The sequence below is a fragment of the Physeter macrocephalus genome, chromosome 9, assembly GCF_002837175.3.
Source record: "Physeter macrocephalus isolate SW-GA chromosome 9, ASM283717v5, whole genome shotgun sequence".
In the NCBI taxonomy this organism is placed as follows: Eukaryota; Metazoa; Chordata; class Mammalia; order Artiodactyla; family Physeteridae; genus Physeter; species Physeter macrocephalus.
This window is the reverse complement of record NC_041222.1, coordinates 102,371,975-102,384,269: the sequence shown is the minus strand read 5'-3', so window position 1 is coordinate 102,384,269 and position 12,295 is coordinate 102,371,975. Positions and strand designations below refer to the sequence as shown.

General features: G+C 54.3%; 1 protein-coding gene and 1 long non-coding RNA gene across 3 annotated transcripts in view; one reads left to right on the top strand and one right to left on the bottom strand.

Moving 5' to 3' along the window:
* Positions 1-598: 598 nt before the first annotated feature.
* HAND2 (heart and neural crest derivatives expressed 2) lies at positions 599-3,289 on the bottom strand. Its single transcript, XM_007113141.3, has 2 exons — positions 2,741-3,289; positions 599-1,405 (listed from the first exon to the last, which is right to left on the bottom strand). The coding sequence occupies exons 1-2, from the start codon at positions 3,287-3,289 to the stop codon at positions 1,307-1,309; spliced, it is 648 nt and encodes a 215-aa protein (XP_007113203.2). The 3' UTR covers positions 599-1,306.
* Positions 2,770-12,295, top strand: part of LOC112066727 (uncharacterized) — an 81,281-nt gene continuing 71,755 nt past the window's right edge. For both annotated transcript variants that reach the window (XR_008618296.1, XR_002892825.2), the window contains exons 1-2: positions 2,770-2,845; positions 4,927-5,042. This is a non-coding gene — a long non-coding RNA (uncharacterized lncRNA). The remainder of the gene's footprint in view (positions 2,846-4,926; positions 5,043-12,295) is intronic.

The following is a 12,295-nucleotide window of genomic DNA, read 5'->3' as shown; positions in this document are numbered from 1 at the left end:
TACCCCCCCCATCGAGACGACCAGCCAAAACCTCCTTTCTCCTGGTCTTTTCTCCCCTTTCTCCTGGTCTTTTCTCCCCTTTCTTGGATGAAGCCCTATATTTTGAATTAAAAACTCTATAGACTAGTTCCTGCGGCTGCAATAACGCGTGGGTTTCTCCCCAAAACGCCTTCAACCGAAAATGGCTCCTCAAACAAAACCCGAAGCACCCGCCCCCCCACCACCAATGGCATCTGGTTGATTTCAGGAAAAGAAGGACACCTTTCCACCTTCTGAGCAAACCGCCCAGGCCTCTCTCTGGCCAGACCCTCCTTCCACAGCCCACTCAGCACTCTCCTGGGGGCCAGGGGCAGCGGAAAGGGAGGCAGGACTCGACGGCGCCCAGGCCCTTTGGCTGGATTTTCACCAAGGACACTTCTCTTTAAAGGGCCTCCTCGCCGGCCCTGCGAGGCCGGGAGCTCACGTGGATGACTGGTCCAAACCACTGACTCTATCAAACAAAGTTAGAGGCAATCATGATAACTTAGTTTACTTCTGAATATTTTAAATATAATGAAAACAAGTATAACAGTTTTGTTTTCAAAACTCTTTTGAGGTATCCACCATTAAAAGATTGGGGTTTTGTAAAAAAAAAACACACAGTGGTTTATTGAATACTTACAACGTTTACACCTTCAATATTAATTAAATTCCACTTAGTTTTAGAGGACGGAAGTGCACAAAACAAGTAGCTGTTGGAAACATCTTCACAGAGGGAACCACCACAGATGAAACGGCAGCACTAGATACCGACCCCAACGGAAATGTTAGCGGCCCCGTTTTCTGCTTTGAAATAAAACTTTATAATCCCCAGGAATATTTATATCCAAAGGCCAAGTATTAAAGATACACTTCACATACACACAATTGTCCGCTGTCTTTATCTGGAAGGGGTTGGGGAGAGGGCACCGCTGGTGTCTACACAGCCAGGAGGAAACATTCACAAACAGAGAATCTACGAGACGCCGGGATCCCTTACCACGCGGGAGTGTCCTCTTCATATTAAAATATGGAATGCTTTTCTTCAAATATCCACTTTGTGTTTGGAGGGGAAGGTGGGGAGCGGATGCCTCGAAGGGGGGCAAAGAGAGGGAGGCACATTGCACATAAATAAACCGGATGATCCAAATGCAGGAAGTCCTCAGAGCGGAGCGCGCGGAGCTTGCCCGGAGTCCTGGGTCTGCATCCGGCTCCTGGGCCCGGCTCGCGCTCTCCTCCTCCTCTTCCTCCTCCTTCCTCCTCCTCCTCTTCCTCCTCCTCCTCCTCCTCACTGCTTGAGCTCCAGTGCCCAGACGTGCTGCGGCCAGCCCGTCCGGCCTTTGGTTTTCTTGTCGTTGCTGCTTACTGTGCTTTTCAAGATTTCATTCTGGTTAGAGGGGAGGCGAGGGGGAGAAAAGGAGAAAGAGAGAATCAGAGAGGAGACCCAGTTCCACGCCACCCCCGCGCTTTTCCCGGCCAGAGGAGAGAGTAAGAGGGCCAGCCAGGAATGACGTGTGGGATGCTTTCAAGTCCCAGCCCCGGCAGAAGAGCTAAGGAGGCTGGCCGCTGTCCTAGCTCCTGCCCGGGCCTCCAGACGCCGGCCGCGCTCAACTCCCGATCGGCTGGTTTATAAACGACCACCCGTTTTCATGTCGTTTCTGGAGGAACCGGGGGCCTTCTCTCTAACTCCAGATGTAGGGGCGCGAGCGGGGGTCATCGCAGCCCCAGCTCCGCGCTCTAGGGAAGATGGGGTGAGGTGCCCCCGCCTTGGCCTGGGCCTGTCCGCATGCAGCTCGGCCTCCGGCTCGGTTCCGCGGTGCCTCTCCTTCCAAGGCCTCTGAAATCCCCGGTTACTCGGGATCACTCGACTGTGTAGCGACTAAAGCGCCATAGGCCCCAAAGAAGAAAACCTCGACAAATGCGATAATTTTCCAGGCCCTTCGTGGCAATAGCCCTGCTCTGAACACCACTACCCTCTGGGCAGCTGGTAGGAACTTGAGAAAACTAATTTTCAGTTATAATTTCGTGTTACTGTTAACAATTACAGTGACCAAGGTAGGATTTACTATTTGTCTTAAAATGTACAGGCTCATGCAAACAAAACAAGAAATACCGTGAAGTATACTCGTCTGGGAAGTCACATTTTAGTCTCACTGCCAAAGAGAAACTGCATTTTGAAGTTAAAAGTACTTATTTTATGTTTACCTTGACGTCTTCCCGGCACAGAAATCAGAACAAGCATAAAATTCTTAGGATCAGTGGCTGCCTCATTCTCAAGAGGGGGAAGTGCCATCACTAGAGAAATAACTGGGATCAAGCGCTTCTGAGCTACTTATTTTAGAAATATCTGAAAGCAAGATCGGATTAGAGGCCAAATGAAGGCTCTACCGGACAAGGAACGAGGCGTCCGGGCCAGTGCGATCGGGAGATCAAGCCGGACCCTGAGTCCGCGAGGCCCGCCCTGAGCGCGGGGGGGGGAGCGGCGATAACCCGGGGGTAAGATCACCAGCGCGAAGCACCCCTCTTAACCTCCTCCGCGTGCTGACACCCTCCCCCACCCCCTCCGCTTCTGCGGGAAACCATCCCGACCAGAACCTGGAGCAAGCAACCTCGGCTCAAGACGCAGCCAAAGAACGCGGAGCGCCGTTGCTCGGCCCAAGGGGAAAGAGCCCGGAATTCCCGGTCCCCCGGACCCCAGTGCCCGCTGCCCCGTGGTACTGACCAGTTCCTTCTTCCTCTTCTCTTCTTTCACATCTGTCTTCTTGATCTCCGCCTTGAAGGCCTCCGCCTCGCCGTTCTGGTCGTCCTTGGCCAGCAGGTCCATGAGGTAGGCGATGTAGCTGGTGGCCAGGCGCAGCGTCTTGATCTTGGAGAGTTTGGTGTCGGCGGGCACATTGGGGATGCACTCGCGCAGTTCCGCGAAGGCGCTGTTGATGCTCTGAGTCCTGCGCCGCTCCTTGCGGTTGGCGGTGCCCCGGCGCTTCACCGGGCGCGGCCCCCCCAGGCCCGGGGGCCCGGCGCCCGGCGGCACCCCCCCGTAATGGGAGTGGTCCAGGCCGGCGGCGCCGCTGGCGTACTCGGGGCTGTAGGACAGGGCCATGCTGTAGTCGGGAGGCGACATCTCGGGGTGGCCGATGAGCCAGCCATGGAAGTAGGGGTTCTCCTCGTGGCTGCAGCGGCTGGCGGCGGCGGCGGCGGCGGCGGCGGCGGCGAACGGATAGCCCTCATGGTGCACCACCGGGTGGTGGGGGAAGCCCCCCACCAGACTCATCTCGCCCTCCGCGCCCCTCCACGCGCCCCAGCGCGCGCACAGTCCCGCCGCGCCCTCGGCCCGGGCCCCCGCTCCGGCGCTCGGCGGCCTCCCCCACCCCCCAGCCCCCAGCCCCCGGGCGCCCCGGCCGGCCCGGCAGCCGCAGAGGGGGCTGCCGCAGCCCGGGCCCCGGCCCCCCGCCTGGCCCGCGGGGCCCGCCTCAGCAGCGCCGCGGCCGCCGGCTCCCCATAGGGCGCGGCGAGGTGGTCCCGGCACCGTGCGCCCCTGGCCGCCGCCGCCGCCGCCGCCGCCGCCGGCTCCCGCCTCGCTCCACGGCCCGCTCGCAGGCTTCTGCTTCCCGGGCGTCTGCGGGCAGGCACAGTCCTCTCGCGCTCATGCAAAGTGCCCGGGCTCCGGCGGGGCTGCTCGGCGGGGTCGCCGGGCTCCGCGCCCCGGCCGCGCGCCCGGCGCCGCTGCTACTCGGAGTCCCGGGGCGAGTCCAAGCCGCGGCTGGAGGAGCCGGCGGGGTCGACTGCTCACTGTGAAGCTACCTCCATGCGACCCTCCCCTTCCCGCCCTTTCCCCTCCCCCCACCAGCCTGATCTGGGTTCTTGGGCGCTTATTGTTTTAATGAGATTTTTGGTTGTTGTTGTTTTGGTCCTTGAATGTGATTTGAGCTGCGAGTAACGTGTCCCGCGCTCCTCTCGGGCTCCCTCGGAGGGTTTTCAGAGAGGTCTCAGTGCATCCATTTTCTCAGATCCTCTCCTTCTTTCGGGGGGAAGGATCTGGGCCCTGCAGGCGCCCTGGAGCGCGAAGGCGGCGGCTGGGGCTCGGAGGGGTCTGCGCGGCGGCCTTAGGAGTTCCCGGGCGGCGGCGGCGGCAGTTCTCCGGGACTGGACACCGTGAGGGGAGCGAGAGGATTTTCCCAGCAAGATCTCCATGTACAGCTACATCTTTAGGGCCGCTCGGGTTAATATATGTCGTCAGAGGCTCCTCACGCCAATCCCGGGGCGGCGGGGGCGGCGCCTCGCGCTCTCTGCAATAAAACTTTTTGATGTTCTCCTTGCTAATTGCCGAGGTCCTCATCCAGGATTGGCTGCCCCTTCATAACCAGAAGATAATTAAAACGAGGGGGGGAGGGTTAAAAAAACTTTTTTATCAGCCGGAGGTTAATGCAAGTGTTTAACAGATGCTTCACTATTAAAATATTTCCCCCCCAAGTCTCAAATATCGAAGAATCTTAAACCAGGTACGGTATCACTCCGCTTTCTTTTCTGGTTAAAAAAAAAAAAAAAAAAGGAAGCAGATATTGCTTTTCGAAGTGTTTTGTAGGTAACCGAGGCAAGAAAACCAGAAGGCAGCGGGCGCAGTTTCGTGCGGGGCCGGGAGCAGAGGCGGCGGGCGGTCCCCACGGAGGCGCGTCTCCAGCCCAGGCGGGCGCGGGGCGCGGGGGGGGGGCGGCACGGCTGCGGCTTTGACCTGGGCACGGGCTGGAAACGCCCGCCTCAGCGTCGCTGGACTTACCCACCATCACGTTTCCCAGGCCAGGGCCGTCTTGGGTAGCTCATGTTATTGTGGCTGCTTTTGGAGATCATGGTGGAGACCCCGGGACCGACGGCCAAGCCGATTATAAATACTCTTACTTCCATGTTCTTCAGGGACGCCAGCCCCACCGAAGGAAGACCTTGAGCGATTTCAAAGCGCAGGCACCTCGATCCCCCGAATTTGTTGTGTGGCCGGTATCGGTGTTCCCCTGGTTTAACTAGCCTGGCTGGTAAGTAACTGAATATTTTTTACAGCGTGTTCTGAGCTTATTTTCCATTTTTTATGAACAAACATATAAATACATCTCTGCATTCCTGCCTCTCCCATAAAAGCGGGCATCTGTGGAAAGCAGGTTTAGTTATCGGAGGGGAACCATTAAACACCAGTTTAAGAGGCAGGCCGGGAGGACGGCTCGTGGATGTTTAGACTGCTGGCCTTGGTGATCTTGAACGCATTATAACGGAAAATGGATCTCCACTTGTAAGTCACCCGGCCGCAGGGCACCGGAGCCGCGGTGCCCCGAGCGGCGTGAGCGTCTCCAGAAAGCTCGCAGGAGATTGGGAGGTGGTGGTGGACGGTGGCAGGAGCTGAAACGATCCCCGGGGCTTGGCCGGGAGCCGCAAGGGGAGGCTGATGTGTAGCTGAGGATTCCGCCCAAAGGGTCGGTGTGGAAAAGGGTGTCTACAGGAGCCCGCGGGCCTTAAATTAGAGGGAGCCCACGCGGAGTGTACAGGAGCTCGCGCTGAGCCTGGGACTTGCCGCTGGGCCTGGCGAGGGTCGCCCAGGGGAGACCAACTACACTACCTTGGGCGTCGTCTCTGGCAGGCAGGCAGAGTCAGGCCCCAGGCCGCAAAGGGAGTCCCATCCAAAGGACTCAGCGAACACAGTCCTTTTCTTGCCTGCTGCGTGCGTTTTGCGGGGTACACGGTTGGGGATGGAAGGCCAGGTCAGCACGAATAGAGGGCGGGGTTGGGGGCTACCCAGCTCCTGAGCTGCCAGGGATTGGGGCAGCCGCCAGCCACTAACCCCAGAGCCCTGGGCAACAGCTTTGGGAAACATGTTTTAGGTTTTAGGTGGCCCGGCTGCCGGAGAGTGAAAGGAACCCAGAGAGGGTCGAGGGTCGTAGAAATCCAGTCTGGCAGTCCTCATGACGGCCCATTCAGTCCCTTCAGCGAGGGGTCAGTTTCCCTGGATGCCCCCAGCAGAGGTGTTAAGGCAGAGGACGGGAGGTGGGGAGTAGCTGAAACCAGACTGGTTGGTAAGTGCCCTTTGGGCTCAGAACAAAATAGCCACCTCGAGCTTCGAACCCTCACCTTGGGTAGGTCTGCACTTTTGAGAACAAGGAGAGTCTTTTAAAGACCTTGTTCTTCAAGGAAAGAATATAGGTAGTGTGGTCAGGGTTCTGTTTACATTTTCACCGGGGCAGGCCAACCCTGAATGCGTAAATACTGGTAGTTCAAGCCTCTGACATTTGATACGTTAAAAAAAAGTCTGTTTATAAAAACACATCTAGGCCTTGGGAGCAGGTAGACAAAGTAAGATGATTGCATCCTGGCTGGGAACGGATAAAAATGCAGGGAGAGGAGATGCAAGCTGCTTTCAGGCCAGGGGGAGTTTGGGGAATTGAAAGGAGGAGGAAGAGGCCAGGCAGAGGGCTGAGTAGGGGCCTGGGAGGCAGTGTCCACCAGAGGCGAGGGGCCTCCATGGTAAAGGCATCAGAACTTGCCACTTTCAGCCTTTCCCATGCTCTTTTCATTGAACCAAAAAATGGACGAACCCCTTCATGGTTCCCAGAGAGCCTGGCAAGTGATAGAAGAGATGGACAACATGAGACAGAAAAAAGTCATAAAAGATGCTAATCTGAACATCCGTCCTCGTTGACAGTGTCATTATCAGTTAATTAATGTGATCCGAGGGTCTAGAGCTTCATGAATCTCCGAAAGCCAAACTGCAGAGGCTACAGCCCTAGAAAGGGGGCTTGGAGGCAGGGGACAAATGGGAGAACGCTAGGGTCCCTAACTGGCTGAGTTCCACTCTGAATGCACATCCGAGTCCACTTTTTTTTTCTGTTGGTGCTCTCTTTGGGACATTTTGCTCCGGGTCTAGTGGGGTGCTAGATTAGTCTGCTGCTTGGGAAAGCTGTGAGGCAAAGATGCGTCTCAGGTTTGCCCCCCGTTTAGATGGCCTGTGCCTTCTGGCGGGCTACTGATGGAGCTGGTGGTAGTGGTGGTGATGGAGGGGAGAGTGGGGAGAGAAAAGGAGGAGGGGAGGTTCCTGGCTTAGTTTTCAGCCCAGGGACCCCATCCCGGTCTGTACTAGTGTGGCCTCTGGTGCTCTGCTCCCCAAAGGGTACGCATTCTGAGTACTCCAGGGGAGGCGAGACGATGCAGGCTGAGGACCGCTGAGCAGCTGAGAAGATGCAGGCTGGGGGCCGCCTGGGGTGCCTGCAGGAGGAGTCCTGCAAGGGTCAGGGCGTGCTAACATCTCCCCCTTTTCTGAGGCCCTGAGCTGAGCTGCAACCAGTCTTACCTAGGCGGGGAGACTGCTTCACAGGAGGGCGGCTGGGGATGACGTTTGCGATCCTTGTAGCTGATGGTGTACCCACTGTACTGCACGTTACGTCTGTCTTCTTCAGCTAAGCAGACAGAACTGGGGTCCAACATTTATTCTGGGCCCGTGTCTCCTGTCTCCTTTTCCTCACTCCTACCCCTTCCCCTGGAAGGGAGTCAAAGGGCACGGGAATGGCTGCACACTCCCTTGCAGACGTTCTGGTCTTGTGAGAGATTACTTTTAAAATAAATCTGGTTTAAACTAAATATTTTCTTTAAAGCTTCAGTCCGTTTTTAGGGAAAATACAGATCTTTTCGAGGTATTTATTATTTCAAAGGCGAGGGCAGTTTGTATCTTGTGCTTTGCTCATGAGAACTCAAAATAAACTGGACCTGAAAATAACCAGGCCAGAGGGCCATAAACACACATTTTATGTTTACGGGAATTATGGCTCAATTCCCTTCAGTGTCTTTCAAATCTCGTTTTCCCTTATTTTCTTAACCAACGTAGTAGAAGGGACCCTGGGCATTGCTTTAAATATCTATAATGCTCTTCTGTGAGGTGAACCCCAGAACGTGCTAAGAAACCCAGAAAGAACATCAAACCCAGAAAGTGGCAGCAAAAGCAGTGTGTTCTTGAAGATGTCACCCCAGCCTCACCTGCTCCAAGGATGTGCTTCTTGTGACACCCTAAGTGCTCTGCATTTCTGTCTGTCCAAGGGTGGGGTTGAGTCTTTGTACCTGCTGGCCACTTAGCCCCAGATTGTTCTAGGACAATCTAGAACCAGGCATATTGCCTGAGTGGCAGCAAGAGTCTCCCTCTAACTGGGGTTTTGTAGTCCCTCCCTTTCTTGTGTACCGTTTGGCGAGTGACGGTGGCCCCAGAAACGTGGTGGTGCTCGAAGTACACATCTACAAAGCAGAATCAAGTTTGATCAGACTCACGTCTGTTTCGGAAACGAAGGGCAGGAAGAGCTGCCCTTGGCTCTTCGGAGGTTTCATTTCTCGTGAGCATTTTCTTGTTGGATTTTGGGGTGGGCCTGGGGTATTTGGTGAGTGAGCCCTTGTCCCTCCTCTTTCCCATCCGAACAGATCTGTGGTGACAGGGTGGGGAGGGGCTGATCCAGTTGCAGTGATGACTCTGGAGGGGCTGATTGCTCTGTGTTGATCAGGAAACCGTTAAGTCAGTGGAGAAAATTGGAACTTGCTGGGTGCTTGTAACCCCCCCTGCATTTAGCCCTTCTCTCTCTCTTTCTCTCTTCTCTCCTCCCTTTCTACCTTCCTTTCCCTCTCTACCTCCTTCTCCCTTCTCTCCTTCCCTTGCTTCTAATTGGCCTTCCAGCAATGTTTGGATTTACAGGGTTTTTGGTGTCATAGAACCTGAAAGTGGTGAAGGATAAGACACTGGCTCATCCTTAAATAAAGTCCTTTAGAAAAATATTTTAAAAAATTGAAATATGACTGACATAGAACATTGTGTACCATAATTCAGGTGTACACTGTACAAGAAACATCTTAATGTCCACTATGATTAGTGGTGGGAATTTGCATTTTCTCCAAATAATCAATGACTAGATCTTCATATTGACTGGCAAATGTGCTGTGCTGCTCTGGAGGGTCTTTGTTGATAAGGGGGAACCTTTGCCAGGTATCCACACGTGTCTGTAAAGCTAAAATCCTTACTCAGACTGAAGGGAACAAAAGATAATGCACATGAAGGGGCCTCACTCCGGGTGGCATAATGTATATATACATGGGAAGTGTTACTAATGTAATTATGGTGGTCCTAAGAGGTATGATAAATCTGATCTTTGCTACTTTGTAGTAAAATATAGATGGCGTTTAGAGCAGAAGTGGTGTAAGAAAATACACCTCACAGGATTTATGTCAGCTGCTCATTCACATTCTTGTTTCAATCAAATCACCTACACACACAAGCAATATTTTCTTCGAAGCCGGGAGGAAAGCATTCAACATGTAGAAGAGGAAGTAATTGTAATTTTGCATACACACTCTAAGGAAATGGTAAGGAATAGACTTCAACTAGTCTGCAATACAGTCTGCGGTTCAGAATAAAATATGAAGGCAAATGGCAGCTTAAAATGCAGGGCTTTGGACAAACCACTCAAGTGACTGAAGGGTCTGTTTGTGTCTGGAAGCCCCGGTGCCTTCCCAGTTCCAACTGCAGTGTGGCTCGCATTCCTGTTCTGAAGCCTCCTTTGCAAATTCACAGAGATAGATTTCTCTAGCCCTGGCAGTTGCTTCCAAACCCTTGCTAGTTTCTTCCGGGGCCTTTGCTTCTAGACGAGGGCTCGCCACGATGGCTAGGTTTCAGGTTAACAAAAAGAAACCGTTTTATTGTCGATATTAATGGCAAACCTCGATGTTTACAAGGCTTGGGTTCAGCAGATCAAAAGCAGCTTGGCTTGACTTCTCAATATTCTCTGGAGCTTAGACAATTAACTGCAATTTTGCTCCTAACGAAACAACACAGAGAAGTTCGTTCCAGAAACGCCGAAGGTAGTCTTTCAGCAGAGATTTTTCTTTTTAACCTGTGTACAACCTGTCAGAATCGAAAACATTTGTCCACCGAAGCTGAGCTGAGTTTTGAAGGAAACCTCCTTAAGAAAATGTGTTGGCAAAGTGTCTTCGTTTGCAACGCCACGAGCCTGTTCAAGCCCTGCATTCCATGCTTGCCTTTCTGGATCCGGCAGGCTGAGGTCTCCCTGGTAATTTGGGTACCCCGAGTCTCCAGTTAATGACAGATAATCAGCCTTTGGGTCATTCGGTCATTCTCTTATTACAAACCCCTCCTGCTCTCTCTGATCTCCTTTCAAACTATATTTCACACAAACAAATAAAGCAAGACAGGGACAAGTTCTTGAGAGAGAGAGAGAGAGAGAGAGAAATATTAGAAACTCCCGATACAGAATGCTACACGAGGAAAGGCAAGCTAAAAGAGGATAAGAAAGGACATCTTATCCAAATGAACATGTTGTGTACAAAACATTAAAGGAAAAGGCTCTGGATTCTGTTAAAGTGACAGAAAATTAAAATAAAAATAATTGCGGGCAGAAAAGTTATAACATAAACAGAGAAGGCAGGGTGCTTGCTGGAAATGCGCAGCACCGGGAGGCGAGTTTGTTGTTACAGATTCTATATCTGCAGTGTGATTGGAGAGGCGCGACTTTGTTTCATTTTCCAGGAGAGAATGGATTTCTTTTTTAATACTTGTGTGAGTGCCCACTTAAGCTAACACAGGCCAAAACCTCGAGGAACAAAAAATGGAATTGCATTCTGCTTCTTGCAAAAGCATCCAACGTCAAACGAAGGAATTGGTTGCATACAGAAAAAGCAGAATTCCATTCGGAACGCATTGAGGGACTCCACTAGACGCGGGTGACTGATGCTTTTTTTGTTCTGCTGACAGAAGGCACAGATCATTCTTGGGGAAGTACCACCGAAGCCAGTTCTCCCTGCCCCCCCTCCGCCCCCCACCCCCCCACCCCGGGGTCTCCATTTGCCCAGTCTACCTTTGGCTGTGACTCCAGAAAGACAAACTTCTGATTGGCCAAGGTACATCTCTGACCACATCCCTCTGGGAAAAGCCTGGGAACATGTAGCTCTAATAAGAGCCCCGGGGAGAGTGCCCCAGTGCCATTTTCCTGCCCCTGCCTGCCCGTAACAGTCCCTTTTGGCCCAAGTCCAGGGCTCCTGAAAGGTCAAAGTCTAGCCGCTGGTGTCGTCTGCAAGCCCTAGGTTTTCAGTCCTAAGAGAGACTGGAACTTATTGCTCAGGACTCGATCAACTCAAGTTCTCCAAGTCAGAGGGCCAGCTGGGGGATCAGCAGGTGACGAAAGTGTGACCCCTACTTTGTCCTCAGCTGTGTGTCTGGCACCCCTCGACTTGCCAGCGGAGCTGGCAAACAACCCATGTCTCTCCCATGTTAAAGAATCCACACTTCTTGGTTTCCTCTAGGCCCAGCGTAAATGCCGCCTCCTCCAGGAAGCCTTTCCGGGTACGGCTTTCCTTCTCTCTGTTCCCGCAAATCAGGTCTCCCTTCTTCTGAACTCCGTTCTGATGCCCCCCCCCAACCCCCATCTTCTCTCCGGTAGATCTCTGGGCACACATCTTTCCCCTCCTGTGACTGTGGGTTCCCTGAGAGCCCAATCGAGGTACTGTTCCCAGTAGGTGCTTAAACAACTTGTGTAAAGGATGACAGAGAATTCCGCGTATCCCAGTTGCAATCGGATTGCAATTTTCTTTGTTTTGAAAGCGACCAAAGCTAGCGGTGGAGGAGGACGTCGTCCTGAAGGGCACAGACCTTCATCGCCAAGCCCTCGGGAGAAGCAGGGAAGGCTCCTCGGCTGGACCGTGCGTCCGAGGGCTCCGCATCGCCGGCGTGGGATGGAGAGAGGGGACCCAGCCCGGCCTGGTCTCCCCTGGCCCCTCCGCCTCCTGAGATGTGGAGCCAGAGCTGGCCGGGCGGACGCCGCGGCCTGGTCTCTCTAAGCCTTGGTTTCCGCATCTGAGCAATGGGGTAGCCACGCCGGCCGCGAGGATGCGCAGGACGGATGAATGAGATCAAGGCGCGCGCGGGGCTGGACGCCGGGCGCACAGGCTGCGCGCAATAAATGTGTGTGTGTTTTCTCTTCCTTCCTCTTGCGTGTCTCGCCTTGCCTCCCAGCCGCCGGGACCTCCAGCCCGACAACCGGGGCCGGGTCGAGCCGGAGGGCGCCACCGGGCCTCGGGGCCTCAACCGCGCGGGCCGCGGGCGCGGGGGGGGGGGGGAGATGCGAGCGCGGGCGGAGTTTAGGCCGCTGCCGGCGGGAGGTCACAGCGCGGGGCGGGAAGGGACGGACCCCTGCGCCCCCTTCTACCCCCGCCCGGCTCCGGGGCTTTTCGCCCGAGGCGGGCAGGAAGGGGTTAACGG